Here is a 22,100-nt window from a genome sequence, read left to right on the forward strand (position 1 = left end):
AGTTGGGCTCAGGACCCTCATGACGGTGTCATGGTGTTCCAAATTTTTGTTGCTGACGGTACGTTTATGTTATGTTCCCAATACGACGCCTCTCACTTTGCTTACATTTTGTCAAATCAATTTTTCATTCGTTTTCTATTTATCCGGAAATAATACTACTTTTGAGTATTATTGAGATTTGTGTGGTTAAACGCTTATACTGGAATATTTAATAACATGAAGTATTTTATTTAACGACGAATGCATAAATGGCTCGCAAAAATAAACTAAGGGAAGAAATCATGTATTAGTGCTACGAATAAATCATGCCTGCTTATAATTATACCATTCAAATACATACGAAATTATTTTTATAAACAGAGTCATGTACCATGTTTATTAAAGAATCAACTTGTTAACTCATGTGTTCCTTTTATTACTGCAAACTTAAATTTTTAAAGAGTATCGATAGGTTATGTTGAAAATACACGCAACAAAAAAGGTACATCAGAAACGAAGCAAAAAGAAAAGTTTTCTTTTATAGCCAATTTCAGGAACAACCGTGAATTTTACCTTTTAAAATACAAAGGCTGGGAATGTTGTAGTCCGTTGGAGCAGTAACAGCTGGCTATCAGGATAACTGCGGAAAATTAACTTAAGTTTTAATGTTTGAAAATCAAAATGTTGAACCGATTTTCATCACGCATAGCTTGGAACACTTCGTACTAATTTACCTTTTAAAGAATAAAAAACAAAATCAAAATCGGTACATCCGTTCACACACGTACACTTAGTTTCGTTATTTGGGTAATCCTCGAGAACGGAAGCTGGTAATGTCAACTCTTACCGACTTAACTTGAAGAACAGTGCAACGTTTCCCGCAATTAGTCGGTGCGCGGCAATGCATAGTGATTTAGACACGAACGCCTACTATACCTTCTAATGTAAGGTTGTTACGGTTGTAAAAGAGACAGCACTACACCTCTTGAAGGGAGTTCTCTTGCTCCTACAACGGATTGTGATGGCCATGGTAGCTACCCTGATCGCATGAAACAAAATATACAAATTGTTTTGTTTCTTTGTTCATAACTGTGAGTCTTTATGAACTTTTGTTACTCGCTGTACCTACCTCGCTGCCTTAGCCGCGAACTCCGGAAATTTCTGTATATTTCTTCAATAGTAAACTATCAACACAAGGAAATTAACTACTTACTTCAGTCCTTATTAATATTAGCTGTTGTTCAATATCCTTTATAATTTCTGTTAAACTGTTTATGTGAATCACGCTGCAACGTAATAAATGGTATCAGAATAATGTTAGTATTATGTAATTTGTTTGGGTTCCATTCTCAAAGGGTAACAAAATAACACTATTAAGACTCCAGTATCTGTCCGTCCGCATAACACCCGCCTGTATCTCATGAACCATAAAAGTATGTATTATATTTATATGTCTGTTGTTGCTGTAATAACAAATACGAAAATAAAAATACGATAGGTCTGCGATAAATGTGATGGCTGACCAAGTTTTGTTGCAAATTTTTTTTAACCCTAGTTGTTCAGAACCATGAGTGTTGCGAGTCCCGCGTGTACTCAACCATATTTTTTTTTTGTAATTTAGCCTTTTCCCTATCCCGTGAGTCTCATGTGAACTTTTCTATTGTTTAATAAAACTATTGTGTCTATTGGCGGAATAGCGAAGTAATTAAATAGCATAGTAGTTTTTTTACTCGTTAATAAGTTTGCAGGTTTTCAGGTTAAAATGTAGGTATTTTTTTCTTTGGTATATAGAATAATATAGTTATGTAAAAAAAGATAGTGTGACGATCTCATGTACTGCAATATAGTAAGCTAAAAATATTATTTGAAACCCAAATCAAAAATCAAATCAGAATCATTTATTGGAACAAAAAGTAGTGAATAGCATTAATTAAGCGTTACTTTAACATCTAAATTAATATAATCCTTTTCAATTATAACAGTAAACAAAAATATACTTAAAATAAAAAGATTACTTTGTTTGAACCAGTTTCTATGTGATTAATCATGTTTGTTTGAAACGTGGGTATTCAAGCTTTGTGTATCATAAAATTGTTCAAGTTACGTAGGATGCATTACTCAAATGAAAGAGATATTGAGTAATTTATGTCAGAAGGATAAATAAAATACCAAAGTATGGATTAATTAATGATCTCCAAGCTATTTTAATTTATTTATTTAAAAAATGACTCTTTATTAAGGAACCTAGTTCTCGTGTCACGGAGGGTTTCACAGACGTTAAGTCAGATACACAACGATTTGTGCCGCCTCACTCTAGAGTTGGAAGAAAGTAGAAAGAAGGAAAATGCATTTATTCGCCGCTATGACGCATATCGCGTAGCAGCATTATGCTGAGCGAGGACCGTATTGCGAGATTGTTACGCATACTACCGCCTCATGTTTGATTTGTATACAATACATATAATATTTTTTTTCTTTTTTGTTATCTTTTTCTTTATGTTATATTAGTCTGTTGTGTTATGTATGCGTTCAAGTTCGCAATAAAACACTTTTTCTTTCTTTCTTCTTTCTTTATATTTATTCTCCTAGTAAAAGTCTTCCATTTTCCAATATAACGAAACTCTTACTTACAATTAATAAAAACTGGCCAAGTGCATCTAGTGCGACAAGCACTCGAGTTGAACTAGTGACTTTGTGTCCTTGAACATAAGCTAAGGAAAAACAAATTGGTGGCTCATCAAATTTATAACGGACAGACAGACAGCGATGTACAAATAGAGTTAATTTTTTACACTTTGGAAAACCTTAACAGTGTCTAAGTAAAAAACGAAATAAACTTTTAGCTGATCGGGACTTGCCACGGAGTGATTCACAAACATAATATATCCATATAATTTATAAGTAATTATGTAAAAGCTTAAATTCAAGACTATATACATAACCACTATTATTCGACAAGTTAAATTTTACCGAATACCTCATCAAGTGAGGATCGCTCAAAGGTAGAAACTGGAAGCTTAGTGCCACATAAGCTATCAAAGAACTACTAACTAAGGCATTATACTTGTTTCATATCAACATAAACAGCCATTTAGGGGTTTTAACCGGTCGACGGAGGTATGGTTCTCGAAGGTTTATATTACGAAACTAGCTGTGACCCGCGACTTCGTCACCGTGGTTAGAAGATATAATTTATGATTTATAACTGCCCTGTTTTTTTTCCTTTGTGTTTTGTCGCAGCGTGATGATTCATAACCTAAAGCCTTCCTCGATGAATTGTCTATTCAACACATAAAGAATTTTCCAATTTGGACCAGTAGTTCCTGAGATTAGCGCATTCAAACAAACAAGCAAACAAACTTTTCAGCTTTATATATTAAAAATAATAGTATAGATAGATAATATATATGTATGTACTTACTTAATAAATGTTTAAGGTTTTGTATATCGAGTACTCTAGTGACATCGTAATATTAGTGGTTTGGTAGCGTTCATGAATGTTATGTACATTTTATATTATCTAGTGATTTATTTAAAAAAAAATAGTTTTTATTTGTCAAGACTACAAAGCCTTAAAAAACTGTTCAAGTGCGAGTCAAAGATCCGTACAAATAAGTAGTTTAAATATTACCAATTTACGGAAAACAATGGGATCCCTTTAAATTTATGACCGTACTAACAGTTGCTTACTCGTCATTGTGATGTTTCCTTGTTTTTTAGCGGCAACAGAATAGACCATTTGTGAAAACGGCACAACAGACGGACAGCGCAGCCTTGTTCTGTTTTAACCATTTGGTTACGGAATCCATAAGAAATGATTTAATGACAATTTAATTTACATCTACCTGTATACCTACCAGTAAAGCAGCAAAAAAATATATTTCTAATCGAAACCGGCACACCGATACGGCTTGCAAAAATATAAATTGTTATTGTTAGCTCAACAAACTTATTTTTACTGTCGGAGTTTTGTGAACAAAAGCGAAACTTGTGAGGCATTACTTTAAGATTTGTGTTTGATTTTATTTCACGTGATCGGGGTAAGCAAGCGAAAGTGAATCACATGTTTTTGAGTTTTTTTTTTATTGGAGCTAGAAACATCATTTAGCTTATTAAGATTTGGGACAGTGACATGTCGGTATCTATCTTTTTGTAATATTGGTGTCTTAGTTGTATATGCATTGAGGCGTTAAAAGAGAACACTCATTTCATTAGTCTATTTAAAACGAAAAAAATATGTATAAAGAAATAAAAAAATATATTAGTGAACGCATTTTATGTACTTAGATTTATTAAGCAAGTTGACGATGCAGACTTAATTTTTACTTACAAAAGCCGCGTTTTCAGTATATATTTTCAGTACTAGAAATTTGTTTTCAAACATTCCAAACTGAACGCCTTTTTTTCAGAAGTTATTTTCATTCAGTGAAAAATTTATCAAGCTTTTTTTTAGATGCATGGTGTCAATAATGTGGGCTTCTACCGTGGTTTAATTTTTTATTTATTTCATTAGTCATCCTGGGCCCCTAGGCACTGGCCTAAAGTGCCTATTTTAACTGCCTATTTTAACAAGAAATCATTCAATCATGAACAGCGAAATGAAAAACTGTAATTAATGAACCTTTCTTTGCATATGTAGAGGAAAGAGTTCTATACTGCTGCAATTCTGCCAGTAGCTGCGTAGATAGGAATCAGTGTCATCAAACTTACTCATTGACGGTCTGATCTCGGACGCTCTTTACCTCCTAAAAGCAACACTAGCACAAGGCCCACGTATGAGTCTGGATCTAACACCAACGAAAGCAACATCTCGCTTCCACAGTCCGAAGTGCCGCAGTTTTATTTAAAGAACCGCTTATAGGTCCCTGAGAGACACTTATTTTCAGCAGACTTCAAAACGGAGGTTGATTTTTATATATATATATTTATAGGTCTGATTTTTTTTATGATTGTGAAGAACTTCGTCCTCGATGCACCGAATATGCTGATTTTTTTTATTGAAAGTTAAATAGCAGTCATTTGATCCCACAAAAAAATCATCAAGTTTGGCTCAATCGATTTTATTCAAGTGTTCTGACTACAAAAAATAATGTAATTAAGCCCGTATGTATAAGGAAATTACTTTCCCAATTTATTTCGCCGTGACCTTCTGAATCCATGGAGGTTCTTATCTAGAGATCTTATTCTTGAATGATTGGTGTGTATAGTGTAATTGATTACACGGTCTGATCTCGCGTCTAATTGTCTGAATCTCATTGATGGATACCACGTTGCTTGAGGCGACGGATTGGATTCACTTAACAGCTTTAACGATAATGAGAGTGATTTTTTTTGTGTTGTTTGGATGAAAATAGTTATGACTTGGCAGTAAGATGATTCTTCTTGTTCGTCTATATTTTAGGCTGTTCAGTCAGGATGGAAAATCACTTACCACTTTACGGATTAAGTAATAATGAAACCGTAAATTTTAAAAAAAAAAACTTTAATGAGAATATGAATTTATTTATTTCAATGAATTAAGTTTTGAGTAGTGTACTCAGTGTAGTTAGTTAGTGTATTCAAAACAAAATTAAAAAGCCAAAGTCGAACTCGCGACCCCAAAAGCTCCCTTAAAAATAGGCAAAAGAAAAACAAACTGTCACTCTTAAATTCTTAACCGAACCAATTGTTGCTAGCCCCGTTTTATATTTTTATTATTCGTCCAGACTATTTAAAATAGAGACATAGAGTATACATATATCATACTTCACAAACAGTCTTGCTCAATCTCAGTTTGAATACAAGAGAACAATCAGAAGTCGGGTAATATTAGCTAGATGTATCTTGCATAACTATAAATGCAACATTATTGAAAACCCTTACGGCACATGAGTGATGCGAAACCGACATCAACTGAGAGAGATAGTCGCTCAAGATAATTATATACTAACATTATCAACCTTATTGGTGAATATTATTGGATAATTCAAACATAATAACTCCATCAGGAACTCTTGACCTATCAGTTTAAATTTGTCTACAGTACCTACCTAGTTTGTTACAAAAAACCTCCGACAGTAGGAAATATAGTACCCCACAAGTTTGAAATGGCTCGACCGATTTTTATCATTCATGTTTAATAACATACGCACATATTCAACTTTAATACAAAACAAATTTAATTGAAATCGCTGTATCTGTTCTTGAGCTATGATGCCACAGGCAGACTAAGCTACGACTACAATCACAAGATGATCGATCACAGATTAAGTTTCACTTGGTTCCGTGGATGGGTGACCATCGATGTCATAATGAGATCCTACGAGTTTCGGAAGAAACGTCAAAGTGTGGCCCACCAGTTTTATTTAAGTACTTACCTTTGACAGTCGTTACGGCTAGCTAGAAAGCCTATCGACCAGTCTGACTAAGTATATATGGAACTTTAGTGGTACTTTTTGACAAAACATACACTTCTGTCACATCACTAACCGCAGTCGAAATATAATTCCAACAGATCATAAACCCATACAACATTCACGGAAAAAACAATTTTATGTACCTACTTTAAGATTCAATTTCCTGCACCCTGTTCTCAAGAACAAAGTAACATGCACTTTCATTGAAAGTTTGTTACTGAATATATCGGAAACGTTTTGCATTGTGTAGCGAATGTTTTTTTACTCCGTATCTTCGCTTCAGCGATACCAGGAAATGAAAAGTTATGAGAAACAAGGTGAATGCTAAAAGCTATCTCATATTGAGATTTCTTACATACGTTGTGGAAGTGCCTTGTGCAATAGATAGTGTGTTATTGTTATGCTATAGATATATATTTATGATTTCAAAACTAGAATTTGAAGAATATGCCGATAGTCGAGTGGTTGAGGACGCCACGCTAAACCCACTGTGCGCGACGTGTCGGGGGTTCGATTTTTTTTTATAATGGGTTTTCGTCTGTTTCAAGTTTTAACTGGGTATATAACAAATGGATGGATGGGCCATCTACAGCTGTCTGCTATTTAAGAAGAAACATCTCGGTTTCCTATTACTTTACTCTTAACAGTTCATGCTAATACTTCGTTAACAAAATATTTACCTAAACTTCCATGCGATAGTTAATTAACTTAGCATTCCCACACCGATTCACTTAGCATTATCGTAATTTACTAGAAAACGCTTTGTTTAAATATTAAGATGAATCTTAGGTACCCGCCTGACAGTAGGTAATTTCGTCCTGTCAAGTGAAACGAGTCAAAGAGATCAAGGTGAAGCTTCAGGCTAAACTTAAACCAACACAAATTAAAAGGTTAAACGCCAAGATTTATAAATACCGTTATCTTCCCCTTAAGTTTGTAAACATGTAGATACTAATACATTTTTTTTAACACACAGCTGTGCAATTAGCCTAAGTGCTGACTTAATTATTCACTGGGCTATTTTTAATGACTATACGTAAGTGTTGACTGAGTTTATAATGTCCCCGCTGTCTCATGATGTCTGCCGCTTTTAATGAATAAAGAAAAAACAAATTAAGAATGTTACCTTCAGTTTCAGATTACAGACGAATTAAGTACCTGTATTACAGTTAATCAGAGCATTGATAGCTTCGTATAACGGTTTCTATTTAAGTTATGGTTCGTGAACTTTTTGTAATAAACCACATTTTTGAATAAAATAGACGCTTAAATAATTACGTATTCAATAAAATTATTATTAGTTTATTAATCAATTATTAGTAAAAAAAAAGGATCAGAAATATTAATAGTATTATACAAAAAAAAAAACTAGAACGTTATCTAACTAAACACACAAAACTATAGTTTTGTCTGATCCATTAGCCCAAATATTATCTTTAATAAAAATCATGGAAAAGCAATATAATAATGTGTCACGTAACACACGTAGCATTTGAATTGGCGTCGAAGGTAAACAGTCCAATATTTGTTAAGATGAGAGGGTAAGAATATTTCGGTAAGGTGGGATAATCACGTAGGTGTATCTACGGCCGATATTGCCATTTGGTTCAGTCTTCATCGATTAGTATCGATAAATAATCTTTGCTGTAAGGAACTAGGTGCTCTTAGAAGCGCTTGCCTGAAAAACATCAAGGATGTCATCAAACGTGACACATAGATACATAAATTATTAAACTTACAGGAAATCGTATAGTCATAAATTGAAATATAAATAAACAGATAATTTGATAAGAAAACGGTGTACTTGTGCACTCCAAGGAAGTTTCTGGGACGTTATTTTCGCGTTTAAAGTTTTATTTTTATATCCTATTATTAGCCGTCATAATAACTACAAAGTTATTTCGAAACCGCAAGGTTTCTTTAAGATATTGAAAATCTGTAAACCTGAATAGTAATTTTCTCGACAACTCCAGACCTTAAACTTGGCAGTCCCTAGTTAAACTAACTAGATTGTACATTAAGTAGAGACTCACTATGTGTGTACGTAGGTACTGTATGTAGTCAATAAGGGGAAAAAAATCTTAACTGTATCGTCATACATTAAAGTAAATACTGGTATCGCCATCTATAGGAGAAGAAGAGACTCTTACTTTCATTAAAATCCGAACACCATTGTCAAAGCGCCACTGTAGGTGCAGGTATAATAGTGTTCTAAAATATTACTTTTAACTGTTATCGCTACATTCTAACTCTCTTTTACTTACGAAACCTGCATTGGAAACTTTTTATTTATGATTCTTATTTAAATTAACCAATGTTTACCTCGTCTGTAAAGTGTCTATGAAAACTATTGTCTATACCGAATTATTATGGCGCACATCCGAGCAAGTGTAACAACTCTACAAACTAATCATAATTTAGTCTTTGGTTATACTTTATGGTTGAAATATTGCTCTGCTATTGGTTACACTTCGGTGACTTAAAAATGGCGCGGGTTTTGTCACATCCTGTTATGTGTTGGGAGAGTGCATGGCCTCGACGTTGATCCCGTTCTAAGATATTTTTCCAAAGCCGCTGCTGTATATATAATATTGACGGTGTTAAATTTCGTGATGGTGTTCCTAAAAAGGCCATGGATTTGATGAAAACGGTAAGGATAATATAATTGCAGTACATTTATGTAAACATTTGTTTGGCTTTTGTTTCTTGTTTTGGTGATATTGAAACTGGCCATTACATTAGAAAAAATATCTCTTTCCAGACATTGTGTGCACGTGGGAGGTAAGTGCCAATAGTTTTTGATACGTAGATAGTGTCCAGTTTCGGATTTACGCATTAAGAATCACCAATATGTTGATTTGTCAATACTCTGATGGCACCCGGCAACTGAGCGTTGTTACGCCATCTTATAGTCCTCCAAATGTTCCGCATATTTTGCAGTTTTGCGATACTGCAGGAGGAATTTAGGCGCTGAAAATCATGCTTTAGTCGAAAGGTATTCCAATGGAAGTCTACTCGACAGTAAGTGGTTTAGTAATAGGTATGTCATTTTCACTTTTGCATTAAATTTCATGACTCGAAGAACCACATGTGCTATAGATTTGTTGTTGTTTAGTCGGTAAAGAAACTATTGTACAAATCAATTAATGTTTTGTATATTATTACACGGTATAGGATGTACTTAATTGATATGGAGAGCTTCGGTAAATACAAAGGCTCGAAAAGTCCTGAATCAGATAACCTATAAATTTGACAAGCCGTATTAAAGTCCAACGTTCAAACGGGTTGTCATTTCTATACATTATACTTCTTAACTCAAGGTTACCTTTTCCTTAAAAAATATCTAGTAGACAGTCAAGTCTATGCAATAAGTTATTTCATAATGCATTTGTAATTTTCCCATTATAGGTAAATATATTCATAAGAATCTTGTATTTACCTATTTATTGCACACCAATTAATAAACTTATACCTCTAATGATTAACACTAATTAGACTTCGTCCCCTGTAAACAATTAGTGGTTATATGTATTGTATGTAAAAAATACCTTAGAATAAGACTTACCTGTTACATAACCTCAAAATCTATTTGAGTTTCTTAAAATGTTATGGAAATGGCATGCTGTTCTTCATCATGAGACAGGTTAATATTTATATCACATTGATTATGCAAAGCTGGAAATTTCACACCTATGTAATGTACGGAACAAATGTAAATTATAAAAATAACAAGTATTTTTACATAAGAATAAGTAAATTTCAGCATTATTCTACTCACTTAAACAATAAGTAATAAGAAAATGATGTTCTACATTTTATCCCAAAGGTCAAGATTTTCTTTAAAAGAGAAGTATGTTTGCTATGCATCAAAATGTTAATAAGTTATCTTTTTGTTAAAAAAGAACATTTTGGAAGAGACACCTTTCCCAATCTTGAGATGGTTTTTGCTGCTAGATGCCTAAGTAAATTATATTCAGTTGAATGAAAAGCAAGTTAAATTAGTTAAACTAGTTAAATCGGGTAAGGAAAACCATTAATGAATAGGTGATGAATGAATGGTTGATCTAATGTTAGAAAAACAAACCTTAGTAAGAAACTGAAATACCAAAGATTCTTAATCTGACACCAACCTGTTGCACTATTTATTCTTACCAAGAACTTTAAATCGGTAACATGGATACAGAGAGTGACTAATAGAAATATTATGATGCTAACAGTAATTGCATGAAATTTGTGTCAACTTTCTTTAGTGCAGAAAAGGAATAACCATATACCTTTTTAACAACGTAAGCTTCTGCCAATAAAGAAAGTTTTCACTTGTGTAGAAAAGGCCAGTTTTACTTACCGTTTTTATTTAATTTGCTGTTTTGAAGGTTATATTTTTCTTTACTTTGATAACTGATATGTTTATGGTACTTATATTGTGTGTATTTATTTATAAATTTATATTGTGTGAGATATTTTGGTCATACTTTTAATTGTAATGTTCAGTGGCTTGCATAAGTTCCTTCCAAATATTGAAGTCATGAAAAGTGGTATTACCAAATTTTGGTATAATTATCAGTATTAATGGAGGCCACTGTTCATATTGATGCTCATAAAAGAGTAAACACAAATTATAGCAATGAAGTAGGTGAAGCACTTGGTGAAGGTTGTCAATGAATATTAAAAACTAAGACTAATTAACAAATAGTAAATTTCTACATATTCACGAGTAAGCCATAACTTTGCTGCAATTCGTTATCTGTCACAGTCTTTTAACAAGGATGATCATAAACCGACAATGCCTTTTATCTATACTGTTTGTTATTAACACGATTTGTAGGATAATGAAATACAAACCAATGACTCCGACCTATTCAGTGCCATTTAGTTAAAAGAAATAATAAATTGCATTATTAGAGTCAGTACAGTAATTGTTGGGGATAATATTCATGTCAGAATGCCTATAATAATTGTGAAAGATTTAAGATGGCCTCCAAATGTTTTAAACACCTGTATTCCCACCTCTAATTAAACATGGTAACTTATGAACACAGGCTAAATCATTAATTAATTCTGATTATAAAATCAATCAGATGAAATAACATGAATTAAAAACCATGAATTGCAATACATGTAACAATTAGATGTGATAAGAAAGGGTATAAGTTTATATGATTGCAAAAGTTTTTCCTAAGTTACATTCATTATTATATGGCTATGCTAATAATTTAGTCATGAGTTAGTAACTAAGTAAAATTCTATCGTGTATACTAATACAGAATATAAATTATTCTCTATCTGAAAGTTAAAACAACAATTTTATTTGCTTCTGCGAAAGTGCAATTAGAAAGAATTATTAAAAGTTGATAAGCAAATGAAATTGCATATTATGGACACCATTTATGGAGTTGGAATGTGTTTGTAAACCAATTAGTCCTACTATGCAAGCATGACTAGACTAAAAAGTGCCTATTCAAACAAGATAGGCATGATATACAAGTCAAGTGATTAAAGTCAAAATTGTTGTGTCACACCTATGTATTGAATACTTCTAGGCTTTTGCTAGAAGAAACACTTACTCCTTAGCTCAATGAAATCGAGCACCCAGTTTCTGATTCATCAATCTTTTATCAATTATTCTGACCATGACTGTGACTAGTTATTTAAAAGAAAATCTACTATTCTGTGCTTTTCAATAGTCACAGTTTTCTCCAGCGCATTTACTTAGATAGACTAAGTAGTTCTTGCCAAAACTGTAGTCTGTAATCATGAGCTGACACAGTGGTGGGGTTATGATTAATTCTTATACATCTGCCTCACGGGAAATATAAAGATACTTGACATAGGTTTGACACATGACTAATTTTTAAATCAATGAGTCTTTTACTTCCCCGGGATATTGTGTTCTATTTTAAGCCCATATGTCATGTGATCTCTTGTATTATTAATGTAGCAGTTTCAGCACTTCTTTCACACATGCCTACATATTGAATTATTCAAATCCTGAGCTAATAGGTTAAAACTAGTATTTCCATGTGTTTTGAACTCTCATTATTCTTCTGAAAGGCTCACAAATTACCTTTGCCATTAAAATAGAATTGTTCAGTTGCCTGAACAATTAAAGACTTGCGTCTTTAATAGACAAATTATAATATTGTTAGGTATTCATAAAAATAACACACATGCATAAAGAAGCAGCTCAAAATTAATCTTATTTGTTATAAATTGTTTTGACAATCAGAGTATAAGCAGTTGGCATTTACCACAAGAATAGATATTTATAAGTTTTCTTTATTTTTCATACTACAACGTTATAATATAACATTGTAGTATTATTATATAATAATATATATATAATACATTATATAATAATGAATAATAATATTCTCCTACTGTAATGACTGATAATAATGTGTTAGAATTATAAATTATTATAAAGGGGGGCTCTATCCATACAAAGTTATTGTTTTTATCTTAAACACTACTTTTGGCATACAAGTTTGTAGTAACATGTAGTACTAAAACAGTATGTATGTTTTCCAATGTCTACAGTGGGAGATGGTTGATAAGAAACTTTATTTCATTGTTTTTATCAGCTAATAGAACTATACTGTTCTACCATATATTATACATATGTAATAATATCAGTCAAGTCAGTTTCAGACCTTCCCATCTAATCATATTTGTTGCAGTCAAAGAAAAATGTAAAGATGTTTTGACTGTGTAGAATGGAATGGTGACATGGTGATATAATTGAAGTTCTGGAAAAAGGCCGATTTTGTATGGAAAGTGATAACCCTTCTTTATTTAATTTGTAGTTCTTAGTTTATGTATACTCTATAGATATGTTTCATAGGCATGGAATAAATTATGAAGAATCATGGGACAATAATGTAAGGTTTGTATTAATTTTATGACATGTTTCAGGACTATGAGTTCCTAGACTTATCTGATGTGAAGGAAGCAGAATTGAACAGACTGCAGTGCGCACTGTACGAGCGGATACCGGACATCTCGGCGACCGCACTCGCCGGCGGCTGGAACGAACCTAATATAGGTAATAACACTTACAAATTACCCATCAAAATATTTATTATTATTAAAAGTTGTTTAGTCGCAGTTTGGCCCCTTCTGAATATCTCAGTGTATTGACACAATGATTCTGTTGGCATCAGATCCGTCATCGTGTTCATCGAGCACGGCGGGCGCTCCGACCGTGTCGAGCAGCGTGGACAGCCTGTCGGGCGGCGAGTGCGAGATGGCGCCCCACTCGCCGGCGCGCGCCGCCCCGCCGCACCACGCGCCGCCGCCGCCCTACGCGCAGCCGCCGCCCGCCTACCCGCCGCCGCACCACCACCAGTGGCCCGTGGCGCCGCCCAACGTGTACGTCAGTCAGGTCACGGCTAACGTCAACGTGCACGGCTACATGGGTCAGTACTACCAGCCGCAGCCGCAGTACGCACCGCCCGCGCCGGCCGAGCGAGCGGCGCGCACGCAACGCCGTGACCGCCGCGGCAAGCGCGCGCCCTCGCCTCCGCAGCAGCCGCCGCCCTACTACCTGCAATACCCGCAATACTACCCTGCGGCGCAGGCGCAGGGCGCGCCACTCTACCACCTCCCTGTCTACCAGCCGCTTGTCTACGGTCCCTATGCCTATCCGCCCTATTATCCTGAGTATCCTATACCGGTCGAGGGTGATGCCGACAAGGGCCCAGAGGACTACCCGCAAGAAGTTGTCATGGAACAAGAAGCAGTAGATGCATATTATGCAAGCGCACACTACGCCGCACCGCCTTACGGGGCGCCCGTGGAGGGCGGCGTAGAGTACATGCCACCGATGTACCTGCCGCCACCCCCGCACCCGCCGCCCGTGCCCCCTGTGCCCATGCCACAACCGCAGCAGCCGCCGCCGCAGACAACACCGCATCAGTTCAATGTACATGCTAAAAATTTCGTACAGGGCCAAAACAAAACGTTTACACCCTCAGATAAGGGTCAAGAACAAAAACCGATGTCCACGCCACCGACTGCTTCGGCATCCGCGGGATCAGTGGAATCTCTGCCAATTAAAGATCTCAAAATTGCCAAAGGACCTGGAAGTCCTAAACAATCAGATCGTGTCAATGAACCTATGCAGGCTAAAATGTCTCCTGGTGACAAAGTAGCCACAACGAATAAATCAGATTTATCCAAGACCTCATGGAACATGACAGAGAATAAGGTTGAGCAGCCACTTTCAAATCAATCTCCGGCAAATAAATCTTTCCCTCCAACTGCACCGTCTACAAATCAAATGACCCCCACAAATAAGATTCAGCCTGCGGTGCCTAAACCGATCAAAGGACCTGCCGCTCCATTTTCGGGTGGTAAGCCGCCTACAAAGCCGGCAGTTCCGCAAACCATTGTCCCCGTACAGCAGGCTGCCTCAACGCCTAAAGCACCATTCGGCAGCAGACAAAAGCGTGACGGCCCCTCTAACCGCTCTCCGTCCAATGAAAACAATGATGTCTCTGAGCGAGCTACGGCCGCTGGCGACCACGCTAAACGCGAACCACCGCTACCGCCGAGCAAGGCCCCGATGCCGATATCTATCACGTTGCACGCGGCCGGTCAGCCGTTGATAGTGACTAACAAGGCGCCATTCGGTCACTCCCGCAAGGGAGCCGCGCCCCCGGAGCCGCCGCCGGCCCCGCAGCCGCCCCCGCCCGCTCCCACCGCGTCGGACTTCCCGCCCCCGCCCACGCCGCGCAACCGGGGCGAGCCCGCGCCCGCGCCCGTGTTGCCGCCGCAGCCACAGCCCGCCCCCGGCAAGTCCTGGGCCAGCTTATTCTCTAGTAAGGCCAGCGGGCCGGCAGCACCCGCCCCAACCGCCACCCCTGCGCCTGCGCCCGTCGCGCCTATGCCCGAGGAGCCTCCCAGCCCGACTACAGCTACTCCGCCTATTCCCCCAAACGTTCAGAAGCCGGTGGCTAAAGTGCCACCGTTCGACGCATCGCCGCTGCAGGCGACGGTAACCGACAAGAGTTCTCCGGCGAGTCGCGCGGCGCCGGCCGCCGTGTCGTACTCGGAGAAGACCTCCGTGAACGCGACGGCGGGGGGAGCGCGCGCCGCGCCCGCGCCCGACACGCGCGACCTGCCCGCCGGCAAGGACAACGCACCCGCCGCGCCGCCGCAAGCCTCGCCCTTCAGTGACGATCCCAACTCATACAGGATGGGAGGTGAGACTTTATTTATCTATTAAGTAGAAATCTCTAACAGCTTATTCCAGTGTAGATTTTCCATTATAGTCAATTTATGTATTGAGTAAACTTTCAAGTAATATTTTCTTTTTTTCGTTTGCAGAATTCTTGTCTAAGTACCAGCTAGATAATCGACCAGTGTCACTATTGCCGCGTGGACTCACAAATCGCTCAAACTATTGCTACGTCAATGCGATCCTACAAGCGTTAATTGCTTGCCCTCCCTTCTATAACATGCTGAAGGCGCTGCCGTATCAAACACGCAGGGGCAAGTCTAGCACACCCGTTATTGACTCAATGTGAGTATTATTCGATTAACTAAATAGCATTTTTTTTGTCCTGTTCTTTATTGTTGTACGTTTAAGAATGATAATGATTAATTTGTGATACTTGACTCCTGGCGCAGGGTGGAGCTGTGCTACGAGTTCAGCCCGCTGTCGAGCGGCGGCGGGGGTGGCGGCGGGGCGGGCGCGCGCGGCGGGCGCGGCGCGGGGCCGCCCGCGCTGGCGGTGCCGGGCGGGCCGCCGCTGGAGGGCGGCGCGGGGCTGCGCGTGCTGCGGGCCGCGCGCCCCTTCCCCGCCTCGCAGGAGGGCCGCCAGGAGGACGCCGAGGAGTTCCTCGGCTGTCTGCTCAACTCCCTCAATGACGAGATGCTCGAGGTATGCCTGTCTCATGGTTATTACAGTTCTTATTTTTTTGTGCCAGCCTTGTCAGTATTCCGATTTTTTTTAAATCAGCAATTGAATTTTCTATACTTAGGTATTGCTATATTATACATAGATGTTACTGTCTCTTTTTACTGCTTCTGAACTTCCTATAAGGGTTTAAGGTGAAAGTAACATTTAACCATTTAAATCAATGTTTTTACCATAAGTATTATTATAATTTTACAAGCTCATTATCAGTAGTCGACAATAAAACAAAATGTAACGTACAGCTGATGAAGCTGGTGGAGCCCGAGGAGCCCCGCGAGGCGGCGGCGGTGGTGGCGGGCGCGGGCGCGGCGCCGGGCGAGGACGACGACGAGTGGAAGGTCATGGGGCCGCGCAACCGCGGGGCCGTGGAGCGGCGCTGGGCCGCGCGCCGCACGCCGGCCGCCGACATCTTCCGCGGCCGCACGCGCCTGCGCCTGCACCGCGCGCCCTCGCACATCGTCACCGACGCCGTGCAGCCCTTCTTCACGCTGCAGCTCGACATCGAGGTACCTCACACTCTTGCGGCAAATGACCACAGCTCTCCTTGCACATACGATACTGTTTTGCAACAAAATTGCGGATGGCTGGACTACAATTTCAACCTACCTCGCACAGAGTTTCAGTCCATTTTTATAACAATGTAAAATAACTCTTTCTGAACTGCTTAATGCTCATTGCTACTAGTCTTCATGCTTGTTCACACAAATCTTGAAATAAATATGTAACACGCGTGCAAGGTAATCATTGCGATAGGTACTAGATTCTTCTTCTAACTGGCTCTGCGACCATCTCTGTCACAGCTAAAGCAATATGTTTTAGAAAAACCAACATTAAAATGATGTTTTTTATTTTTCGTCTCTGAAAGTGATAAAGATCACTTGAATGTTGACAAAATTAGCTGATTAAAAAGTAAAAAATAAATATAAATTGAATTTTAACTCCGAAAATATCTTAATAACAGTCCATAAAATTTTCAGCGTGCCAACAGTGTAAAGGATGCGTTGGAATTGCTAGCCGGTAAGGACACGCTTGAAGGCGTGAACGACGCGTGGCAGCAACTGTCCTTGGAGCAGCTGCCTGTTGTGTTGCTGTTACATCTCAAGTGCTTCCAACTCGACGCCGATGGACACACCGCCAAGATCGTCAAGAACATCGACTTCCCGATCGATTTGAAAATTGATCCAAGTATGTATAGTTTTGTCTATATTATTTTTGATTCTTTGCTCAAGCCTAGTGTGAATGATTAGCTCTAGCTGTACATTTATCAGGCTTACTTTTTTTTGTAGTGGTATAAAGTTAATAACAGTGTACAATGATGTACTTATTTTTCGTCTCTGAATACGTCAAACAATGACATTCATATGTGGAAAGCAATATCTGAGTCAACTATTAATTACTATAACAGTGAAACATAATTAACTTTTGATACTAATATTGTTGTTTTTGTCGTGTAGAAATAATGTCGTCAAAGCTGAAATACACGTCGAAACAACGTATGTACAAGTTGTTTGCTGTCGTGTACCATGAAGGAGTCGAGGCAGTTAAGGGGCACTACCTTACTGACACCTACCATGGACAAGTGGGTTGGATAAGGTGAGTTTAATTTAAATTTTCATTATCTGACTAGTTCTCATAAACTATCGCCCATAGATGTATTGTAGCAGGAAATTAATGAAGTATTTTACAATGATGTAATTTATTTTTCGTCTCTGAACGTGATGCGCAATCACTATAAATGTGGACAAGTTTTACTGAGTAATTAAAAGTACATGCTTCATAAGTCCTATTACGCGTGTCAGAGGATTGTAATGTGTATCGTGTGGCAGGTACGACGACTCGACGGTGTGCATGGTGAGCGAGGCGGCCGTCCTGAAGCCCAAGCCGCCGCGCATGCCCTACCTGCTCATGTACCGCCGACACGACACGCTGCCGCCGCACCGCGCCAGCAAGGCCGACTGACCGCCCGCCGGCCCCGCAGGCCCGCCCGCCGGCCCGCCCGCCGGACCGCCGGCCTGCCCGCCAGCAGGCTCGCCCGCCTGTCCGCCGGCCTGCTCGCCCGCCGACCGCGTCCTTCTGCAGATCTGACTCGCCTAATCATCGTCGTTCTAAAGTACAAAGTTGACGTTTCGTTTAATAGTTTACCAGTGGCGGCGCTGTAAAAACATTGAACCCGCGATGAACGATTGTATAATTAATATTTAGGTTACGAGCATGATTATTGTAAATAGTATTTAGTGTATCCGAGAAGAGGAGGCCGAAGCGTTGCGTGACCCGAAGGACTTAAAGTGTCATGACTCGAGGATTAAAATGCAACTCCTCTTTTCTGTTTGTAATTTTTCTCCTCGACAAAAAGCAATAGGCATGATGACAGATTTGAAATTCTCTTGTAAAATTGCCTTTCTAAACATTGTTTTGCATGAAAAAATGCATTTTATCTGCGTTTATTAAATTGTTCGATTCTTAATTGTCATCATACTTATTATGTTTATATAATTATAAAAAATGTAAAAAAACAATGTAGGTTAACTACTACTGAATTCATGATACATATTATTTCTGATCAAATCAACATTAAACACTGATTTGACGTAATCAACTGTTACATAGTACAAACGGTTTAACCATGTGATATTAGTCACGAATGGACCGGCAAGCAGTTACAAAAACACATATTATTATGTTTTAAGTGTAAATGCTGTATTTTGAAATATAAAACTGTATTCGAAGGAAAAATAAGTAACTTGAATTAGATAAGTTAGTTGTAGCATTAAGATATAAATTCTAGGGTCGTGGAGTATTAACGCTGGCAATGTTAATGGTAACGGTGCTTTGATGGACTGACTATGTGGAAAGTGATATGTACCCTAACAATACTTGTGATAACGGAGTGCTCGGAGACGATAACAGCAGATTGTTTAGTTGTACACTCTACTGTATAGATATTGTTATAACAATATAAGTGTTAAATATAAATAGATTATATTATTATCTCGCCGTTGGTATGATGTGAGGAATGCCTGTTTTTAATATTATTCAAATTCATTGAACTCTTATGTTTATTCTGTTTGAAAATTTTTGCAACAAAGGATGGTAATGTGATAATACTATGTAAACACTGTGTTATCACACGAGTGTTTTCGCGAATGCCAACTTCATTTAACGATCAAACTAGCTGACTGTTGATGTAATGAAACATATGTATTAGTTAATTGATCTATAAAAAAGCATTAAAAATGTGACTTTGCCTCGGAAATGAGCGAAATAGCACACGTGCTCTCGTATGTTAGTGTCCACTAGTTAATAAAATATCTATTTTGATTTTTGTATATTAATGAAAGCATTGCTTTAGAGTTGAGTAGCTAGTTTGATAATACAAAGTTATTAATAGCTATGCTATCCATTAAAATTTATTATTATAAATTGATAATAAACCATTTTGATCTCACTCATATTGTTGTTGTTTGGGAATTATCACGAGTTTGGATGTAAATTTCCTTAAAAATTATGAAGGCAATACATATTGCCTTATTAGGTATTTGAATGCTATTATTACGAAATTGACCAAAAAGTATGGATATTATTTGAAATTGCTGCTGTTCTAGCTTTTCTACTTAGTGTTATGAAAATCATAATAAAGAAGCCAACATTATTTAGGCGTTGAAAATGATATCTTATAATGCACTACAGTTGTGTCCAAATTATAGTGAAGGAGTATTTAATCTTGTAATTAGTCAATTTACTATTACTATAATGAAAACGAAATAGGTTTAGTTTTGTATGATAGTTTACTAAAACAGAGTTATATGTACTAACTTGCTAGGCTTTTTTATGTATAACTTGGTTGTTGTTAATTCGTTTATTTTGGATTGTGGGTAGGTATAGTGTAGTTAGCGATTTTATTGGCGATAACATAATGTTAGTTTACGCGGTTCTGCTTATGAAGAAATATGTGGAAACGACTATGGGATGTTCGAAAAACAATCATGCGCATTTTGAATCAAGACGACAATCTTTGCCCTTTTGCCATTGTTTCAACTGACCGACAAGCCTATGTAAAAAAGTTATACTGATTAATATGTTCCTATATTTTAAGAGCATCAGTTCCTATCACTAACGATATTGAAAATAATACTTATCTAACAAGTAATGCAATATAATGCTTTTTTAATTACTTCTTTTGTAAATTTTGCATTTTATTTAATTTCATGGCCTTTTCAAGAGCAAATTGTGTGATTTTTTATAAAAACATCTACAATTCGCTTCTTAAATACTTTCGAGCTACTGTCGTTTACTCGACCCCCATTTGTAGTATTTATAAAATACTTGTGACGATAAAAACGCTATGACCGTCACTCAATTGAGAATTAAATTGCGTAGCTATTGTAATAATAGGCGACGTCTTGATTCAAATCGCGACAATTTCGACCATCCCTGCGGCATTTATTGCGTAAGGCATGAGTTATAAGATATTGATGCAGCTGCTTGCAATTGTACATAACGATTACATTAAAATATGTTCCATAAGAATAACACGAATTTATTCCTCGTATTTTTAATAGGATTAACATTGTTGATGACCCGCGTAACTGTTGGTCGACGAAACCCACAGCATTTTACTTGCACAAGTTAATATTATTTTCTATTAGTTTTTAATAATCTGTTCCTATCGGTTTGCGATATTTATTTATCGATTGTGAAGCATTGCTGGATTTTCTTTTTTTTTACTGTGTTTGTATGGTTATGGAAATAATATTGTCAAAAACTGCATTGGAATTTGGAAAGTTTACGTTGAAGGCATCATTATAGTTTTTGTTAGATTATATTAATTTAGCTATTAGCTAGTGATACCAGTAACATAGTGAAAGGCTTGTAACGAAAGTTGGTGTATTAGGTGCAGCCTTATCGTAACCGGTACGTACTAGCGTGTCCTCCAGTGTATTAGGTGGAGTTGTATGCGTAAGACTGAGCGCAGGGTCCCCGAATGTCTGTTATTTATGTTTTATTACGATGTGAACACGAGCACACTTAGTTGTAAGATTTTATAGTAACAAACGCTGCCTTTTAGTTAAGTGTCTGTGTTGCGTATTTATTGAATGATAACTAACTTAATTTATATGGAGTAACCAACCTCGTATAGGATCGCATCTCAGTTGAGCGCACTGTATAGAGTCAGATTAATTGATAATTATAAGCAATCGAAACATGTTTTAATAGTTATATTGGTCAGTTGTGATGATCATGACATACATAGTGTATGTGAACTAGCCGCGTTTATACCTTTTTACTGGATCACTTAGTTGGCTGTGACGTAGCCGTCGTAAGTGTTACTGTAGCCACATGTTCGTTCATACAAACTTGTATCAATCGCACGAATCACAAACTTAATGTACATCATTACAATGATAATTATACTAATCAGTATCAATGATAGATATAAAATTGTTGCATTATGTATATTAATTTAAAGAGTTTAATCAATTTGTAAACGTTCCTGATTATAGTTTATAAATATCAGATCAAAATAGTTATGAGTGAAACTATACTACTTTTTAACTAGTTTTATTTACAGCGGAGAGCAGGCTAATTTATATTTTTATTTGTTCGCGAAAAGCAATTTGTTACGATACTTTTAACATTGATTTTCAAACTGGAATTATTGAGTAATATTTTATTGATTGTGTATATCATAGTATATTTATTATCTGAGGTTTCTTTAAAAAAAAGGTAAGAAACCTCGATTAATAGTTATCTTATACATAATGCTTCAGTAATTTCAAATACGGGAGCTTATCACCCAGTTTTAAATA

At 37.2% G+C, this 22,100-nt stretch overlaps 1 protein-coding gene across 2 annotated transcripts; it reads left to right on the forward strand.

The window, feature by feature from the left end:
• The first annotated feature begins 8,833 nt into the window (after positions 1-8,833).
• On the forward strand, positions 8,834-18,287 carry LOC113501340 (proline-rich extensin-like protein EPR1). 2 transcript variants are annotated; one of them, XM_026882464.1, is made up of 9 exons: positions 8,834-9,024; positions 13,287-13,416; positions 13,535-15,577; positions 15,702-15,897; positions 16,005-16,257; positions 16,536-16,799; positions 17,271-17,478; positions 17,748-17,886; positions 18,120-18,287. In XM_026882464.1, the coding sequence occupies exons 1-9, from the start codon at positions 9,007-9,009 to the stop codon at positions 18,250-18,252; spliced, it is 3,384 nt and encodes a 1,127-aa protein (XP_026738265.1). In that variant the 5' UTR covers positions 8,834-9,006; the 3' UTR covers positions 18,253-18,287. The 2 variants fall into 2 exon arrangements, with proteins under 2 accessions (XP_026738265.1, XP_026738266.1); XM_026882465.1 differs by lacking the exon at positions 8,834-9,024 and adding an exon at positions 9,138-9,155.
• Positions 18,288-22,100: the final 3,813 nt, after the last annotated feature.

Source organism: Trichoplusia ni, chromosome 15 (genome assembly GCF_003590095.1).
Source record: "Trichoplusia ni isolate ovarian cell line Hi5 chromosome 15, tn1, whole genome shotgun sequence".
Taxonomy (NCBI): Eukaryota; Metazoa; Arthropoda; class Insecta; order Lepidoptera; family Noctuidae; genus Trichoplusia; species Trichoplusia ni.

Coding starts and splice junctions, on each gene's coding strand:
- LOC113501340 (XM_026882464.1), top strand. Junction 13,417..13,534: donor CTGGAACGAACCTAATATAG/GTAATAACACTT, acceptor TGTTGGCATCAG/ATCCGTCATCGTGTTCATCG. Junction 17,479..17,747: donor CGATTTGAAAATTGATCCAA/GTATGTATAGTT, acceptor TTTGTCGTGTAG/AAATAATGTCGTCAAAGCTG.